The sequence below is a fragment of the Cavia porcellus genome, unplaced genomic scaffold (genome assembly GCF_034190915.1).
Source record: "Cavia porcellus strain 051 isolate PalLab524CR breed Dunkin Hartley unplaced genomic scaffold, mCavPor4.1 scaffold_19, whole genome shotgun sequence".
Classification (NCBI taxonomy): Eukaryota; Metazoa; Chordata; class Mammalia; order Rodentia; family Caviidae; genus Cavia; species Cavia porcellus.
Window position 1 is genome coordinate 30405924 of NW_026947502.1, and position 19777 is coordinate 30425700.

Sequence of the window (19777 nt, forward strand, 5' to 3'; positions counted from 1 at the left end):
AAGTTATGGGCCGCATGCCAGGGCGCCCAAGTAAGTGTGTGGACAAGTCCCTGCTGCACCCCAAGCCCCAGCCAGGAAAGGTGTCTTGATGACCTGATTTTATCTTCACAAGAAGGCCACACATTAGGTAATATTAATTTCCTTAAAGTTCCAAATGGGGTTGTCTGATGTCATGCTACAGGGAGGAACAGAGTCTGCAAGAGGCTTAACAGTAGAGATAGAAAGAAATACTTTCAAACTCTGGTCTCTCTTACCTCAACTCAGACTGTTCCTCTTTCTTTTCACTGGGTGGGGTTAGGGGCTTCCTGCCTTGAAGGAGATAGCAATTTGAGCAGAAACCAGTTTTAAAAAGGTCTTGCAGAAGAGGCAGTGCATTGGTTCAGTAACTGAAAAATCTGGAGCTGAGTGAGATGCGTACATATAATCCCAGCACTCTGGGAGGCTGAGGCAGGAGGATTCCAATTCTGAGCCCAACCTGGGCAGCTTAGCAATTTAATGAGACCTTGTCTCAGAAAGAAAAATAAATAAATAATAATAGTGGAAGGCATCATGGGCTGGTCAGGAAGTAACTGTGATCTGATTGGCCAGGCTTCCATAGCATCCCCACATGGAGTGGGGAGAGTGGTGCTAGGAGGTTCTCAAAGGAGAGCAAGGGTGTTGGTACCTGGGGAAGGGCTGCTGTGCTGATCTGAGCGGGGACAGTCCCTGCTCTGTGTCAGAATGACCCTCAGCTAATTTGCTTCTGGGGTGTGTCACATCCCCTCTCAGAGCCTCAGCTTCCTCCTTTGTGTAAGGAACATGCTGCTAACACTCTCTCCTGGTGGCCTCAGCCATCAGAGAACACGGTGCACAGTGCACAGAAGGCAGATACTCAGTGAATGCGAACTGCGACCCTGTGTGGGAGGCATGGACAGCCCTCCCAGGACTTTCCTAGGTCACAAAATGCAAGTTCCCAGGATCTGCCTTTTTGGGATCTCTGCAGGCAGACCCGGGCTCATCGAACACTTGCTGGCTCACTATACAGTCCCCATGCAGGTGCAGACGGCTGCAACACCCCAAGCCAGCTAGAAGTGGGTTGTAAGGCTGCTGATCTTGTACTTGGACCCCCTTTTGCCTGTGCAGCGTGAGAATGATTGGCCCTTGAGGCTGGGCAAGGAGTTGGGAGCTTGGTTCCTGCTGGGAGGCCATTGTCACAGGGACAATGTTGAAGTCAGAGTGGCTGCCCTTTGAGGGCCTCCATGGAGGGGACACACACCAGCAGGTGAGGGAGAGCTTTGTTCAAGCCAGGGCACCCTCAGTCCTCTGCCTGAACCTCTTGGGCTGTCCTGAAGTCCCTGTGTTTGGTTGTCATTCCCCTTTACTGATTCCCTCCCCAACCTGTCTCCTCTCATCTGGATGGGGGCCCTGTCACTGAAGACTTGCATCAGGGAGAGGACAGAGGCTTGAGATATCTCCCTCCACACACACACCTTTTCCATCTCTGGCCTTCTGTAGGACTGGCCTTTATTCCCAGGACCTTTAGGAAGGGGCAAGGGACTCTGTGGGTCCCTTCTGTAGCCTGGCCTCGAGTCCCAGGATCGCTGTGAATCCTGTCCTGGGCTCCCCTCACCTGCCCTGCCACCACACCCAGACACAGCTCCTAGGGATTCAGCCCCTTGGTGGGAGGTGTGGCTCTGGGAGGATTAATGATTGATCAGGGGAGGCGGAGATGGTGCCAAAGTCTGCCTTCAGCTGCTGCCGGCCTCAGACTCAACAGTGCCCACCTGTGCCTGCCAGGGCCCATCGCCACCACAGCCCCTCTGGGGCACACAGGTAGAGACTACTACTGTGCTCAGCTGTGGCACCAGATCCTGGAGCTCCTGGCCGGGGGTAAGGTGAGGTTCTTGGGGCTGCAGTAAGCTTCGGGGGTATTTAATGATCCCCTTGGCTAGTGGGAAATGCCCAGCGCAGAGAGCCAGCTGTGGTGCTGGGTTGGATGGACCTGGGGTTCAGTCCTGTCCAGCTGTGAGACCTCAGTTTCCTTTGGAAAGTGGGGAATACCTACTTCCCGGGGTTCTGATGACCTTGTCCCCTCCCTTCCAAGTTCTTGTGTAATTTGGACTAACTGAGGAGTTGTTACAGGATGGAGGATTGGCAGAGTCTCTGGGAAACTGATTTACTCTGTCTGGGCGCCTCACCCGGGAGGATGAGGCTGGGTGGCTGAGCCCAGGGGGGCCTCACAGCTTGAGAAGAAAAGGCCAGCGTCTGCCTGACTGCTGGGTTCAGCTCTGAGCTTTGCCTTGACTTTGCCTGGGCTGCTTCTCATGGTCCTCTTTTCTTCAAAGTATGGCAAGAAGCTGGAGAACCCCAAGGCAGGCTGAGCCGGGTGCTGGCACCCTCCAGGCTCAGTGACGCAAGCCAGTGCCATCTCTGCCAGGACAAGGAAGCATCAAGCAGGGACTGACTGCTGACTGGGCCCCCACCCTGGTCATTCTGTCCTCTTCCTCTGGCCCTCCCTGTGCAGGGAGACTCAGCTGAGGGCTCTCTCCCTGAGGCAGGGCCTTCTTTGGTTGGCTGACACCAGGCTCAATGCTCAGTGAGCACTAAGATTCTACTGATCAAAATAGACCACCGTGGCTTTTTCCTCCCCTCATTTTCTCAGCAGGAGAAACTGGGGCCCAGAAAGCAGATGGGCTTGCCTGGGGGTACATAATGAGTAGGTAAAATGCTGAAACTGAACTCAGAGCCATCTTTCTCCCTCCTCATCTCTGGGAAAAAGCAGCCTGGGGATGGGCATTTTCAGCACTTACGGCAGGGATCCTGGAGTCTGTTATGTCCATATCTTCACCCAGGGTCACCCTGGCTGGGCTGATGTCCTTGTACTCACTGAATAGGTAGGAGGATTGCTGGGCTTGAATTTATAGCAAGTCTCCTGCCTCAGCCTCCCAAGTACTGGAATTAAACGCATGCACCATCACACCCAGCTTGAACACAGGGTCCTTTCACTGAGCTAATTCCCAGTGCTTTTCATTTTTATTCTGAGTCAGAGTTTCACTGAGTAACTAAGTTGTCCAGGCTGGGTTCAAACTTGTGATATTTCTGCCTCAGCCTTCTAGAATGCTAGGATTACAGGTATGTACCATCACTCCCAGCTCCTTCCTCAAGTACTTTTTAATTAATTAATTTCTTTTTGGAGGCTGGTCTCCCTATGTAGCTCAGGTTGGCTTTGAACTCACTATGTAATCCCTGCTGGCCTTAAACTCAGGGATTTTCCTACCTTAGTCTCTGGAGTGCTGGGATTACACCTGGTGCTCAAACATTTTATGTATATAATATAATATAATATATTCAATAAATATTGTAATTAATATTAATTATATATTTAATACTATGTATTTTATGTATTTAATTTTAATTGACACATAGTAGTTTTACATATTTTTGGGACAGACTGAGGCATTCCGTACGTGTATATGACGTGTAATGATCAGACTGGGATAACTGCCATGTGTATTGTCAGACATTTAGCATTTCTTTATGTTGACACATTCAAAGTCCTCTCTACCAGTATTTTGAAATAGACAATGAACCGTGGTCTGCGATACTTATCCTACTGTGCTATAGAGTTGCGGAAGGTTTGAAGTTATTCCTGCTATCCAGCCCCAAACATTTGTTTTAAGAACCCGGAAAGAAAAGGAGTGGGAGGGAGCTGGAGCAAGGAAGCCGTAATTTCTAGAATGTAAACAGCCTTCAGGTCTCAGAGGAGTGCACAGAGAGAACAGAGCCCTGGGGTGCAGATGTGAGCGACAGGGAGAATTGTATCTCACTTCGGGCCATCTGGGGCCTGCAGCCGCCCCACCAGGAGAGAGGGAAGCCCAGGGAAAGGGTGTGCGGGCAGTGGAAGCCCAGCCCACTCCAGTCCTGGGGCAGCTCCATCACTTTTTCATTTGTGCCTTGCTCTGGCACCTTGTGAGGTAGGGTGGGGGGTCTGGGGGGTGTCTCCTAGGAACACAGGGCCCAGAAGAGAGGCCACCAACTGCCTGAGCAGCTTCACTCCTGACCTGGCCTTAAGAGTGGGGAGGGTGCATGTGTGAGCAGAAGGCCAGGGAAGGCCTTCGGACAGAGACAGCTATGCAAATGCAGAGTGGAAGGAAAATGTTGGGCCCAGACGGAACAGGAGCATTTAATGAGACCCCGTGTCACAGCGGCAGAAGAGAACAGCTTTTGTGGGAGGTGAGACAAGGCTCTTCAACCATGTGGCCCTTCAGGCTGGGGTCAGGAGGTACGTCCTACAGACAGTAGGAGCCATGGGAGGGCTTTGAGCTTGGGGCAGGAGGCTTGTTGGTGGGCAGCTCACCTTGTACCTTCCTGGCTTCTATGGTACATTTCCTTAAGGACAAAATCGGGGTGATGATTCTGTAAACTTAAGAGCGTTAGCCCCATCATGATCAAACAAGTATTTTACTTTTTTTTTGGTATTGAGAATCAAACTCATGACCTTGAACTTGCCAGGTGCTCATATCATTGAGCTATATCCCTGGTTCCCAGTCTTACTGTAAAGTCAAATGTGTGCATTTGTAATAGTCAGTGAATATGTTGGTGACAAAAGAAAACGACATTGCATGAACCCAGGCCGACCCTTGCAGTGCAGGAGAGAGGAGAGGCGAGGGTGTGGCAAAGAGCACTGAGCGCAGAGTCTGTAGAGGACGTCCCAGCTGTCCCCACTGCCTCTGAGACTCAGGGTCCCCATGGGTAAAGGGGGCTGACGAGGAAGGGCACAAGGAAGCCGGATGCAGGGGACATGCTGTGGGTGCTTCTGCAGAGGGCCACCGTCACTGTGGAGCAGGGACAGCACACTCCCTGAGGCCTCCTGAGAACAGGAGCTGAGGGGAGAAATTTCCATTAGTAAAGAGCAGAGCACAGCAGGGGGACTGCTGAGGTCGTGGGCTCCTGCTCAGGCTGTTGTCTCTCAGTTTCACCCTCCTGGGCACTCCGTGAGGAAATCTATTTCCTTGAGGAAATCTAACCAATCAGGAAGGAAAAACCTAGACGGGAGAGAGCACAGATGACGTGGTTTGGATTCTGGTCCCAGGATCGATGGGGCCACATCCCTCCCTCCTGTGGGCAAAGACCAGTGATAAGGGATGCAGAGTGGCAATCACAGCCCGGCCCGGCCCGGCCCGGCCCTGCCTTGCCGTTTCCTTTCCCCTCCAGCACTGGGAGGAGGATCCTGAGGGCAGAATCTCCTCTCTGGAGAGATAGACTGAGGCGAACTTTGTCATGATGATGAGTACACTCAGGCTGCACCTCTCATGATGTCTGTGGCTTCTGAGTCACATCAGGAGGGGAAAAGGGAGGAGAAATGGAATAAGGGGTTAGCTTTCAGGTTATAGGGTGCAGTTGGGCCAGGTCTACACACGTGCACCAGCCTGACAGGGCCTCCAGTTTCCTCACACAGGGATGGCAGAAGGCCACCACCATCACAATTGCCACTCGTCCACCCTCCACCACCATCTCCATCCCACAACCATCACCTCAGCCAGGGCCATGGGCACCTCCACCCTAGCCATCACAGGACCCACACTTTGCTTGTCACCAGCACTATTCCATCCCCACTGCCATCTCCTGCACAGGAGCCACCAACACCTCCACCCAGAGCTCCAGAGTAGCGCTTACCCCTGACTCCATCCTGCCCACACCGCCAGCAGCATCACACGCCTGCCCTCCCACTGAGGGCTCTGGATGGCGCTGAGGTCCAGGGGTGCGGGCTCCTTCCTCCTGAGTAGCCGGCTCCATCGCATTTCCCAGCCTGGCTGAGTGTAGCCCTGCGGCTCAGCGCATAGACTGTCCTCAACCGACATCTCCGGGCTCTTGGCAAACCAGCAGCCACTTCCTCAGGGACACCGAGTAGGGTCACACTGCGGGTGCTTAGCTTCAGCTACCGGACACCTGTTCCGCAGACACTGACCTCTCCACTCAGTCTTAGGGCTTGGGTCATGATGTCGCAGGAAAGGGATGGAGCAGTTTCCTTGGTGACTGGTACATAGCTAGTGTAAGGTGAAGATGACCTTTCAAATCACAGAAGGAAGAGTCTTGTATTTGCAGGGCACCTGCTGTCTGCCACTTAACTGAGCTGGCGGCTTCTTACTGTCATTCAGACCATCCCAGTCACTCCTGACAGTCATCCACCAGGTCCCATCTTGCAGAACAGCAAAATGGCCTGAAGCAGTGTGGGGACCACCTCACAGGGCTCCTGGTTTTAGTTTTGCTGCCTGTAAAGCAGGCAGGATGCTATCCACCTGGAAGAGTTTTGTCTTAACTACCTCCCATTTCCACAGGCGGCACATGCAGGTGTGCCTTATGGGGCAGCTTTGCTGCTCAGGGCCAGGCTCAGTGGCCGCCCACAGCTTGGCCATATCACGATTAGCCATTTCCTGCAGCCATGCTTGGGTTACACCCCAGGTCGCCATGGTTATAAATCATCACTGGGGAAGAGGAACTTGTGTGGAAGCAATTTCCTTATCTTAACTTGAGGATAACTAACTTGGATAACTAACTTGAGGACAAGCATTTGGCGGTTTGGGGTCCATGTGAAGCTGGGGTTTTTCTCATACTGGGGACCTAAGGAGAGGTGAGAGCTGCACTTTAGGGAGCTGGGTGTGAATCTCACTCACTGTCGGTGGTGAGCTCCTCAGCAGCTCGCTCTGAACCTCAGTTTCCCAAGGCTGCTGGGAAGAGGAAATGATCTAAATGATCTAAATTCCAAATATTCTGCCTCCCAACTATAGCCTTATCCTTGCCTTTTTTCCCTAGCCCTGTCGCCCCCATTTCAGTCCCCTGACATATAGCAGCCGAAAGGATCTTTGTGAAGAGTGAACCAGCCTGTTATTCCCCTGTGTAAGACTCCACAATGACCTTCATTTTTCTTAGAATAAAACAAATCACTCTTTCCTGTGCCTGATGGGGCCAACCATGTCCCGGCCCCTGCTGTGTTTGTCCGCTTTCCACTGCTGTACACATCTCTGACACCAACAGTTTAAAAAGAAAAGTTCCATTTGGCTCACAGTTTAGGAGGTTGCAGTCCATAATCAGTTGGCCCTGTTGCCTCTGAGCGAGCCTGTGGCGAGGCAGCACACACAGAGGGAGCCTGTGAGTGGTGGAGTGAAGCTGCCCATCCATGGCTTGGAAGTGCAAAAATGAAAAAGGTCCCTTGGAAGGCACCTCTTCAGCGATGTAAGGACTCCTCATCTCCTAAGAGTCTCACCATCTTCCAAAGTGTCCTAGGCTGGGCACCAAGCCTCCACACGCAGGCTGTGGGATCCCAAGTGTCACCTGCTCCCATGCTGCAGCTCCGTGAACTGTCTTTCAGGTCCTGCAGCACATCTGACTCATACCTGACCCAGACCACCTCTCATATTGTCCTTCCTACCTGAGGTTCCCCCATAATAACGCTCACATATCAGAGCCATGTGGATATTTAGTAAGGAACAAATCAAGGTTTACAGCAGCAGCAGCAGCAGCAACAATAACCACAAACTTGCCTTGCCCCTCTCCGCAGCCTTCATTCCCACACTTGGAAGCAACTACATTTGCATCTTTAGCTATCTCTTCCACGTAGCAGCATGGTCTCGACTAGCATGCTTATGCTGCTTTTTCTGAATTTTCATTTTAGACATTATCTGCTGATTTCTTTCTCTTTTGGTACTATTGAACTCAGGGTCTTCACACTGAGCTATATTCCCACTATTTTTTTGGGAGGGGATACTGGGGATCAAATTCACAACCTTATGCTTGCCAGGTAGGCACTTATGCCAGTGAGCTAAATCCCTGGCCCTTTCCCCTACTCTTTAATTTTTTTTTTTAAATCTAGAGACAAGATCTCAGTAAGTAATTGCACTGTCCATTCTAGGTTCAAACTTGTGATCTTCCTGCCTCAGCCTACCAGAGTGCTGGGATCACAGGCGTAAGCTACCACATCCACTTCATCTGTTGATTTCTTTGTGTTTTTTTGTTTTGTTTTGGTGTGTGTGTGTGTGTGTGTGTGTGTGTGTGTGTGTGTGTTTGTACCAGGGATCAAACTCACAACCTCATACTTGCCAGGCAGGTGCTTATGCCGCTGAGCTAAATTCCCAGCCCTCTCTGTTGTTTTGGTACCAATAGTCAAAGTCAGGATTTTGCCATCTGTTGATTTCTTAAAGTGAAAGGGAAGATTTTATTCTTTTTCACCGAGCGCACTTCCCCTTCTGCTCATAATGAGGTTATGGTCCATCTACTATGGAAATATTTATGGCCAAGGCACTGAGTGTGTTATGTTTTGGGGACCTTTCTAGAATACTTTCCCATGCCACTGCCACTAGTTTTGTTTGCTCAGTCTTCTCCATAGCATTACAAGTTGATCTCTTCACTTCACCAAGGGATAAATCTCTCTCAAAATGTTGAAAACATTTTGAGGTGTGATGGCACACACCTGTGATCCCAGCTACTCAACAGGCTGAGGCGGGAGGATCACAAATTTGAGGTCACCCTGGGTAATTGTGAGTCTCTGTCTCAAATCAAAAAATAAAAAGGGCTGCGTAATGTCACTTGATGTACAGTGCCCCTGGGTTACATCCCCAGTACTGAAAATTTAAGCTGAAACCACCAACCAAGTTTCCTTTTTTTTTTTTTTTTTTTTTGTCTTTTTGAGACAGAATCTCATTACGCAGTTCAGACTGGCCTTGAGCTCACTTTGTAGCCCAGGCTGGTCTCAAACTCACAATGATCTTCCTGCCTCAGCCTCCCGAGTGCTGGGATTACAGGAGTGAGCCACATGGTCAGCTCCTGAGTTTCTGTTTTCTTAGGAACAGCCCTGTGGGTTACCAATGCTGTCAGAGACCTTTCTCCCATTGGACTGGGCTCCTCTGTTTCCTGGATTTCTTCTTTTTTTCTTGGTTGGCTTCCTTTATTGACATAAAGGATTATGTTCTCAACTGTCTTCCCAAGGAAAGATTCATAGGAGGCAAAATTCTGGGCGTTGTGTGCCTGGGAATGCTTTCGTTTTGCCTTCATATACAATTGCTAGTTTTGGTGGACATAGAATTCTAGACAGGAAATAGTTTGTCTTCAGTATTTTACAAGAATGGTGTTCTGGTCATTTGTTGTTGTTGTTGCATAAAAAAACACCCCAACGGGGACTTAAATGAGAATTTATTATTATTATTATATCTTATGATTCTCTAGGTCAGGAATTTGGATTGGGTGTAACAGGAATTGCTGAACTGTGCTCTGCTGTATCTGGGCTCAAGCTAGAGATGGATGGAAGGCCGGGACTGAAGCAGTGGGGTTTGGCCAGGCACCTTGCTCTCTGTCCACACAGGGCCATAACACAAGTTATGCTTGTGTGCCTTTTTTCATAGTTCCAGGAACTGAACTAGGTCTTTTGCATCGAAATATATCCCCAGCCTCTTTTTTTTTTTTGTATCGGGGATTGAACTCAAGACCTCACGCTTGCCAGGCAGGCACTTATGCCACTAAGTTAAATTCCCAGCTCTCCCTAGCCATTTTTAATTTTTTATTTGGAGACAAACTCTCACCAAGTCTCTACACTACCCAGGCTGACCTCAAACCTGCAATGCTCCTGCCTCAGCCTCCCAGAGTGCTGGAATTACAAGTTGTACCACTGCACCCATGTAACTTGTGGCTCCTTACAGTGTGGTGGCCTCAGGGTAGATAGATTTCTTACAAAGCATCTTTGCGTTCCAAGAGAAAATGTCCCAAGAAGCCCCGTTGGTTAAGCAAGTCACTAAATGTGGCTCAGATTCAAGAGGATGAGATTAGACTTCTTCACATCCATCTCTAATTCACTGCACTTTGCTCCATTGTATTTCAGGTCCCAAGATCATTCTTTTATCTTTTTTTCCAAATCCATTTTATTTCAAAGAGAAAAAAAAAATCTCAAAACACAGCAATCAGGGGACACAATGGTACATACACTGTGCATGGCCTAGGACCATCCTCGAAAAGTCCCATGGTTTCTGAATCTGGATCTTTTGTATACAACTTGTTTTTCTCTCCAGATTTCAGGGTCTTCTCTTTATCCCTAGCATTCTGAAATTGCTTCATGGTAGGGTTTTTGCCCCTCCTCATTTTGCTGAGAACTCTCAATCTGGAAATTTACATTATTCATTGATGAGAAATCTATTGTTGGTACTCTGCTAATAGTTTCCATGCTCTGTCTTTTCTTCTGGGAACGTCTGTTAATCTGACAAGTGGACCTTTTGGACTAATTCTCTAATTTCTTATGTTTCCTATTTTTTATTTTTTCAACTTTATAATTTTATCCATCTACCAAACTTTTTATTCCTCCTATTACATATTTTAACAGTCATTCTTAATAAGGGGTGATTGTATTCCCTTTGGGGACATTTAGCAATGTTCGGAGATATTTGGGCCTGGTACAAGTTGGGTGCTGATACTGGCATTTGGTGGGTAGAGGCCAGAGATGCTGCCACACGGCTGGAGGTGCTCACCAGCCCACAGTGTCAGTGGTGCTCCCCACCCGCACTGAGCCAAGCCAACTCTTCTTGATCTTTGGGTTTTTAAAAATATGTCATCATCCTCATCCTCATTTTTATTCATGGGTCCAGTAACTTCTCTTATGGCTCTGAGAATATTAGTTTCAGTTTCCTGGGTTATCTCTGTTTCTCTAGAGGTTTTTTCCTTTCTTTTTTTTTTTTTTTTTTTTTTTTGTCATGTTTTGACCTTGAATTGGTTTGGATTTTTATTCAAATTGGTTTTGAGTTTACAGTGGTGTGCAGATCTCAGGGAGGAAGAAAAGCCCCGATTTATTATATTTCTCCATTTCCCTAGAATAAATATGTTCCCCTTGGCTGCTTTTGAGATAGCTGTATGATATCAACCACACTGAAAAATTCCTGAAAATTTAGCAAATGTCAGGAGCAGCTTCAGCATGTTACTGGCTCTGTCTTCCCTTCAGTGTCAGATGAGTTCTGCGAGCTTATCATAAAAAATGATCTCTGGAGTTGAGGTGGAGATGGAGGTACAGTAGTTGCCTAGCATGCACCAGGGTCTAAGTTCCATCTCTAGCTCCACCATTACTGAGAGAGACAGAGAAAGACAGAGAGATAGAAACAAAGAGAGAGAGAGACAGAGAGACAGAGAGAGAGACAGAGAGACAGAGAGTGACAGAGAGAGACTCTAAACGTTGATGGGAGAAGGAGTTTGTCTTCAGGAGTCCTCACCATGACATGATCCTATAGAGTTCCCCAACATTTGAGAATCTGTGTTTTTCTTTCTCCCCTTAAGCAAGTAAATTTTTAAAAACTTTTTTAAAATTTCTAGGCAGAGGTGGCAGAGGGGACTTAGCATCTGCCTGCCAGTACTCTCGGGATTGAGTGGGGAAGAGTCCTGAGAGTGTCACCATTTAGTTTGTGGTCTTTCACTTAATACCACTCTGCCTGGTAACCCATGTCTTCCAGGATTCAAACACCTAATCCCAGGTCTCTTGGATTCAGCCTCTCCAGGAAGTAATCCCCGCATTCCCTGAGGCAGGGGATGGGCTGGGGCAGCCACCTGCCTGCATGGCCGGGGGAGTGGCATCTGGAAGTCTAATTGCTTCTTGTAGGGAATTTCACCCAGCTGTCCTGCTTTCAGAATACCCATTTTCCTGCTTTCCGAGGGTTCCACAGCCTTCAGCGTTTTAGCTTTCCTGGGTTCCCCATCTGCTTCCTGTGGGTGCACCTGACCCCCATCCCTACTCTGACTTCAACTATCAATACCTTGATAAACTGACACTCTCTCACCAGTTCTTTCCCTTCCAAAATCCTTACCATCATTTTAGTGGGGTCTCAAGAGGGAGGAATTGGAGATCAGTCTCGAATCATCCATTCACAGCAAGAGGATCCCTCCTCCACTCGTTCCTCAGATCTCTGCTGAAACTTCCCCATCTTTAGAGATCCCACATTATCCTCCCTGCGCCCATTATCCACCGAAGCCCAACAGACCCCCAAATTCACTGGCAAACAACAGCCGCCGTCATTTGTTATCTTTAGAAGTCTATGACCTGGGCAGTGCTCAGCATGGATGGCTCAATGGAGTAGACGGTTTGTTTCACTGGTTCAGTCACGTGGCTTGCAAGTGGAATGACCAAGGGGAGCCCAGCTGTGCTGCTGGCTTGGTGCCTTGACTCTTCTCCACCCAAACCCATTCAAGGGGTACTTGGGGCTCATATGGAGACAGCGAAAGGAAGCTGCCACTGCCTGTGGCCCAGTCCAGAGGGCAGGTCTGGCACCATATTCTACTGATGACTCAGAGTCCTGCTAGATAGATGTCTTCATTGTACCCTTGGGATTCATACGTACAGAGGTGGCTAAGTGACAGCACAGGGAAGCTGATAGTATGGAAGCCAACTTGATCACTCAGTTTGCAGAGCAGGGCCCAGGCCACCCCACACAGGACCACAGAGTAAAGCTACAGCCTTGGTGAGGGGCAGATGAGGAAGAGACAAGCATGGCCCTGGGCCTCTGCTGTGCTCTCCTGGGAAGGAAAGTGGGAAGGAAGCATCAGACTGAGCTGCTGAGCAGGATCTCAGGATCTCATCCCGGCTGCAGCCGGCCGGATGGTGCAGATGACCACAGTGGCTCTGGGCTACACGGTGGCTCCCAGCTGCCCAGTACTGGGGCCTGGGCTGGGGAAATAATAGAGAGGAGAGCTCCATAAAGGAAGTGGTCAGAGATTCAGATTTTCAGTTGAGTTCATTTATTTATGAAAGGTGCATTGGAAGGTAAGTTGTTTAATATCGCTAACGATTAACTCAAGGTGGTGGTGGTGGGACAATATTTCCCAGATAGCTAGGCCCCCAAAATGTCAAAGTATTATAAAGTACAAAAAATAAAAATCCGTGTTTATTATGCCAGACTCACGGAAAGCAGACATAGCTTCTATCTCTTGTGGAGGGATGTCAAAATATTGTACCGTTCTTTGTCTGCCATACTGCCTAAAACAGTTTCTCTTCCACCTCCTTCTCTATTGTTTTTGTTGTTTTGTGACAAGGCCTAACGATGTAGTCTTAGCCTGGCTCAAACTTGCTATATAGCCCAGGTTGGCCTCAAACATGTGGTTTCTAGCCCCAACTTCCCAAGGGTGCTGGGGTCACAGGCATGTGGCCACCACACCTGCTGGTTTCTCCTCTGTGCCATGGGGAGCCATGAGGGTTTTGAGTCAGGGAGGGAGGTCACACGGTTGCACAAGGAAGGATTATTCTGGCTGCATGGAGTGGATGAGAGAGGCTGGAGGAAGGGATATCTGGAGGAGGCTGATGATGCTGGTGTTGGTGGTGGGGAGGGAGGAGATGGGAGAGGAACTGAGGAGAAATGGATTGGATGTGGGCAGTTTGCGATAGTGGGGGTCAAGTGGGAGGATCCCTGTGGGGTCTCGGGAGCTGATACGAGTTCTGGTGGATACTGTGTTTCATGGTTAGGGTTCCTTGGTCAAGGCTGGGCCAGGAAAGCCCTTCTCCTTCCTCATTTCCTTCTCTGGGCTGCCTCCCTCTTGGCTGTTAAGGCTCCAGGGCAGGAGGGAAAGAGCCACCGATCAGGGGGATGGTGCCTGGCAGCACCCATATTTCTTTGCTTTGAAGTAAACAAATTAATTTTAATTTATTTTTGGAAAAGTTAATGCATTCACTTAACACAGAAGTACATACAAGTAACTATCTTATCTCAGAGTGATTACAGCACATGCAAAACTTTCTTGGCAGAGAGCAAGAAACAGAGCGTATGGGGGGCTTATCATACACCCCCTCTTTGTGTAATACACCAATTGTCATTTGGGATTAAGATTTAAGGTTTACTGATATCTCAGTGACAATGAATCAAAGCCACCTTTATCTCCTTTTCCTGGATGAAGGAGAGCTTGTAACATCAGTTGACCAAGGAGGCTGGCCTGGGCAGGGCTTTGCAAGGTCCTGCCTGGTGGTCAGTTGGTGAGAGGAGCACAGACAGCAGCAGCTCTTCCCAAACTGACCTGACCGGGGAGCCCTGCTCCGGTGGGGAATGTTACTCCACAGAGCACACTTTGGGAAAGGCCACAGAGGAGGCTGTTTTTGTTGTTGTTTGTCTGTCCTGTGACAGGGTCTTGCTGTGTGGTTCAGGTTATCAATGACCTCACCACTAGGTAGCCCAGACTGGCCTTGAATTTGTAATGATCCTCCTGCCTCAGTTCCTGGATGGCTGGGATTACAGGTGTGAGACTCATACCTGGCAAAGGTAGCTATAAATGTATCAGCAAGTAGAATCAGGATCCTGCCCAACTGTCCAGAGTCTCTGGATGGTCCTGGTGGAGTCACAGTGCCTCTCTGGATTCTTGATTTTGAAGGCTGCTATTAGTGTGGATACCTGAAACAGGTTAAGTAATATCATGGTTGAGGGCATGAATCATGGGCTCCAGAAGGCCTGTGTTCAGTGCATGGCCTTGTCTCTGACTCTGTGTGGCCCCTTCATCTCTCAGCCTCAGGATCTTAACAGCCATCTCATAGTAGTAGGATTAATGTGCTCACATTTAAGGGCTGGGGTGTAGATCAGTGGTTGAGTCTTCTGTAGCAGGCTCAAGGCTCTGAGCTGGATACTGAGAGAGATGAGAAGGAAAGAGAGAGAGGCAGAGGGAGGGAGAGGGAGGGAGAGGGACAGGGAGACAGAGACAGAGATCTCACATATCTAAGATGCTCAAAGCAGTGCCTGATAGGCCTGGCACTAGGGGCCAAGTTAAGGTTCAGCCACTCTGGTGCCTCCCGTTGGCTCTCCCAACACTGGAGCATCTGGAACATGAATAGAGGGTAATGGGGGCCCTGCAGGGGAACTACTGAGCTGAAAGATAGTAGGTGGGTTTGGGGTTACACTCTGAGGTATGGAGCTCTGCCAAAAACAGAGACCTGGTTCCAGCTATGCCTCTCTGACACATCTTCCTCTAGGTCCCTCCAAGATGGCTCGACCCTGGCTGCCCTGCCTCCTGCTTCCTGCTCTCATGATGTCTGGTGGGTGCCTTCCATCTCCCATAAGAACAGGATGCTCCTGAGGGGAGGGGCTCACCCTGCTTAGCAACACAAGCTCTCCTGTGGGGGGTAGAGGTGGGGTGCTGCCCTGGGGAGGCCTGGGCGAAACTGAAACCGTTCGAGGCGGTGAACTCCCAAGCACACTGCCCTTAGTGTTGGATGTGAGTTCCCCAGGGAGGGAAGTGGGTCAGCTTTGCAAGAGTGTCCAAGTGTTCCACTGCTGTGTCCCTGCAGTAGCAGCCAATCGTCCCCCGAAGTTTCTGCCCAACATGACGAGTGTGATCCTGCCAGAGGACCTACCAGTGGGTGAGTAGTGGTACCTGTGCCTGCACTGGGCCAAATCTGACCCACAAGGTCAAGACTCCCTCTTTGGCTTACTTCATCCCTGCAGCCCCAGGGCTCATCCTGGAACAAAAGTGGCCTAAAGGGAATCTCTTTAGTTCTAGAAGTTTCTTTTCACCTCTTTGGCTTTTGGTTCATGGGGTATAAGATGTGAGGGGGCCTACATATAGCACCAAATAATCAAAGCTCATTTTATTTCCATCCCTCTCAATATTCTGATTTCCCCAATGAGGCAGAATCTTGTTTGGAACTATTTCTTGTTTTCTCCCTCATACCTTTGCTAATCTCTATCTCCTGCTTTTTTTGTTTGTTTTTGTTTTTAGCAAAGGGCCTCAGGCTCAGAGTATTTCCCAGACCATTCTTGCCAGAAGTTAATAAATTTGCTTTGTTTTTGTTGCTTTTCTTTGTAGCATTACCTTTTCTCCATGGCAAAGGAGAAGAGACCACATCCAGGAAAGTGAAAGGCAGCTTCTGGGATTTAGGGCCCGTGCTCCTGAATGGGGAGCTGGGCTTTGCAGGCACAAAGGCCCCATCTGTTTGGCTACCATTGCTGGGACAAAATAGTATGGGACAAGTTAGATTAGTAAAGGTTTAGAGGCCAGAAGAGGGAGGTGGTAGTTTTGTTCTATTCTGAGGTATATTCTTCCCTGAACAACTAGACTCAGGTCCAGTTATTTGATATCTCTGAATATTCTTTGTAGAACAGAGAAGTCTGCATGTTAATGATATTTGCATATATTTTCATAGAGGTTGTTTTCATATAAAAATAAACACATAGACAGCTTCATACAGACGTCACAAATACAGATATCATATAATTGCCCTCAAGGTCTGCGTCTGAGAGGCCCTTCAAAGTCTGAATGAAAGAGTTTAGACACTGTCCTGGAAGGCTCCAGAGCTCTCAGGGTAACTGGGAGGCTTAGAAGAGGCTTCATGCCCAGGCTCCTAAGAGGGTAATTAGCAGGCCCCATCCCAGGAGACCCCAGCTGCTGTGACTGCAGCACACTGACTTGGTCATTTTGAGATTCTCAACAAAGCTCAGTGTCCAGGTTCAGGGAGGCTGGGTCCATGGGCCTAGCCAAGCAGGGAGACCTCTGGCGAAAAGGTTACCCCAGGGTGTCCAGTGCACGTAGTGTAATTGCCGTGGAGGAAATCAGGGCACTGTTACCAAAACCTCTGGATGAGTGCTCAATACCTACCACAGTCGACATCTATAACCACAGGGACGAGACCCCAGGCTTGGGGAGGCCACAGATTTCAAATAAGCCTGTGTTCAGAGAAGAGAAGTCCCCAGCTCTGCCATGCAGCACTGACAGAGATGCTGCAGACCCTGGGCAAGGCCCTGTTCCCTCCCCAGGTTCTGAGGCCTTCTGGTTGGCAGTTGAAGACCCAGAAAATGGCCCTCTGACCTACAACATCGCTGGCACCAATGCCTATTTCTTCTCTGTCAGCCAAACCACCGGGCAAGTGAAGCTGGCAAGCGCTCTGGACTTCGAGGTAGAGGGCAGCAGTGGGGGGGGGGCCTGAGGGGAGATGGAGAGCCCTTGGAAGCCAATGTCCTGCGGGGGCACCTGGCCTGCGCACCCACACTGAGCAGAGGCTCACCTTGGGCCCCTTCTCTCTGCCCTTTACAGACACTCAAATTCTTCAGGATCAGCATCTCCGTGACTGATGGTCACAACAAGGTGAGTCAAAAGGTAGGGGGAGGGAGGAATGACCCCAAATGGGAAGAGGGGGTCCTAGGTGTCTATACACCACCATGTTGCTTACCTCAAGTGAGCAGAGAGTACCCAAGTTCGTAATGCATTTAATGTTCATTCTTATCAAAATTATACATGTCCATCTTTGTCACAGAATATAACCAAGTTTCATATGTATTATTAATTTATTTTGATTATATAGATTTAATATTAGAAATATAGAATTAATTGTAGTACAGATTTATGTTAATGTAAATAATATCTGAAATCCCAAATGCTCAGTAGGCTGTGGCAGGAGGATTCTAAATTTGAGGCCAGTCTAGGCAACTTAGTGAAACCTTGTCTCAAAATAGAAACAAAAAAGCCTGGGGATATAGCTCAGGTTAAGACCTTGGGTTCAACCCCCAGTACCTCAAAAGAAAAAAAATAACTTTGACAAATACCTGTCTCCCCATGCACCTCTGAGGTGATCACCTCTGATGTTGGCACAGTATGTTAACATCCATGCTCATACAACGTTTATGCTGCTGTGTCGTGTTTGTAGAAGCTGAGTCTTGTCTCCAACATTTTTCCTAAGCCCCAATATATTAGTTGGTTTCTCATTGCTGGCTGCAGGACCAGAAGGAAATGGTTGTGGTGATAGAAGACAGAAATGACAACGCACCCGTTTTCCAGGACCCTGTACTCTCCATCAGCATCAATGAGGTAATACTGACCTTTCTGGGACCGGGCAGGGGAAGGAGGCTCCCAAACCACGGCTTCAAAAGGAGGAGCCAGAGGCAGCCAGCGGGGCATCCAGGATCAGGAAAAGTCAGGAAAAGTCTCTTCTAGAGAGGAAACCCAGAAGAGTCCAATCCAGGGAGAGGTAACCCTATGAGCAGTAGTTCAAGCAGCATGGTTTGCAAGCAACCATACTGGATTGAAATTCTTCCAATTAAGAAAGCAAATAAATTTTTAAAAATCAAAAAGAGAAAGAAAGAAGGAAAGAAGAAGAGGAACTGATTTTCTCATAAATCTGAAAAGTTTATAGGTACTTCTGACTTCAGGTATGATTGATACTCAAACTGCATCTTAAAGAAATCTCTCTTTCCACCTCTTCTCTTGCTATCCCCAATCTGGGGGTGAGGGTGGGAAGCACTTCCAAAATTTAAATGGTCATAAAAATGTCCCCTCGTAGGTCTAGGCTAACGTCCTACCAGTTTTTTTTTTTTTTTTTTTTTTTTTTTACGTCCTACCAGTTTTATACCTTCAGCAGAGAGACTATCTTCCGCAGTGTTTTTTTGTTTGTTTGTTTGTTTTTGGGTTTTTTTTGTCTTTTTGAGACAGTGTCTCACTATGCAGTTCAGGCTGGCCTTGAGCTCACTCTGTAGCCCAGGCTGGTCTCGAACTCGCAACAACCCTCCTGCCTCAGCCTCCAGAGTGCTGGGATTACAGGCGTGAGCCACCACGCCCGGCCCTTCCGCAGTGGTTTTAGCCAGAACCCCAGGGCTTCCTTTCATTGGCTCACTTTGGGTCACGTGTCCGTCCTTGAACCAATGCAGAGGTCTGAAATGCTCTGGTTAATACCAAAAAACAAAACAACAACAAAAACCCCCCCTAAATCTGCAGATCAGCAAGCGGGCAGCTCCACGAGAAGGACAGGCGTGGCGGGGAGATTTCCCGGCAGCCACTGGGCAGTGAACACAGTGTCATTCCTGAATCTTCACTACCATGTGGCTGCAAAGAGGTGCAGGAGGGGACACTAGGCCGGTCCGGAGGCTGGTAGGGCTGGAGTGTCACGTGACAGGCTCTGACCCGTGCCCTTGCGCCTGACACTGTCCTAGGTGCTTAAGTTGCCTGCTGAGCCAGACTTCTCTGGACGGCACTCTCAGGGGCTCGTAGGCTAGGGAACAGCGCACACCGCAGTCAATGACACATAGAATGTGCAGGAGTATTTTAGATGGCGCTGAGTTCTATGAAGACCATACACCACGGCAAAGTGAGAGAAGGTGAGCGGGAGGGGCCACTTTTTGTTATGAGGTTAGAAAGGCTTCCCAGCGTAGGTGACCTCTGAGCCGAGACCTGAATGGCAAGAGGAAGCCCGCAGGAAACACTCCAAGGAAAGGATGTTGCAGGCAGGGGAACAGCGATAGAGAGGCCCTGAGGTGGGAACGAGGCTGGCCAGGTAGCTGGCGAGTGGAACGCAAGAAGTCAGTGGGATTAGAGAGGGACAGCACCCGGGGGCCATAGAAGCAGCCTGGGCCGTATTCTAGGTAGGCTGGGGAGCCCTGGGGAGCTCTGAAGCACAAGCACGGCATGCTCTGATTTATGACCTTGAAAGATATCTTTGGCTGCCATGTGGAAATGGCAAAGTGTGCTTCTGGGCAGCTGAGGACCTGGGAGCAAATACTTCCTGTTTTAGCCTCCCAGTCCTGGAGGGTGCAGTTTGAAGTCTAGGGCTGAGAGCTCTAGTGAGTCCACAGGGACGTTGGGGCAGGGGATTAGCATGGTCAGGCTGGGTTCTAGAATGTTCCTTCACTCTGGGCCTGAGAGACTCCAAAATCAGAAGGCAGCTCAAGCCAGGAACGGTGACACAGGCCAGTAATCCTCACAACTCTGAGACGGAGGCAGGAGGACTACAAGTTCAAGGCCAGCTTGGGCAGCTTAGCAAGATCCTGTTTCAAAATCAAGTGAAAAGGGCTGGAGATGTATGTAGCTCAGTGGTAGAGCA

General features: G+C 49.1%; 1 protein-coding gene across 4 annotated transcripts in view; it reads left to right on the forward strand.

The window, feature by feature from the left end:
* The first annotated feature begins 1741 nt into the window (after window positions 1-1741).
* Window positions 1742-19777, forward strand: part of Cdhr2 (cadherin related family member 2) — a 36602-nt gene continuing 18566 nt past the window's right edge. Inside the window, exons 1-6 of one of the 4 annotated variants that reach the window (XM_063230823.1) lie at window positions 1742-1874; window positions 14945-15007; window positions 15260-15331; window positions 16725-16864; window positions 17002-17052; window positions 17683-17772. In XM_063230823.1, coding sequence (XP_063086893.1) covers window positions 14956-15007; window positions 15260-15331; window positions 16725-16864; window positions 17002-17052; window positions 17683-17772 — 405 coding nt within the window. In that variant the 5' untranslated portion in view covers window positions 1742-1874; window positions 14945-14955. The remainder of the gene's footprint in view (window positions 1875-14944; window positions 15008-15259; window positions 15332-16724; window positions 16865-17001; window positions 17053-17682; window positions 17773-19777) is intronic. The other 3 variants (XM_063230826.1, XM_063230827.1, XM_063230825.1) reach the window with 3 other exon arrangements.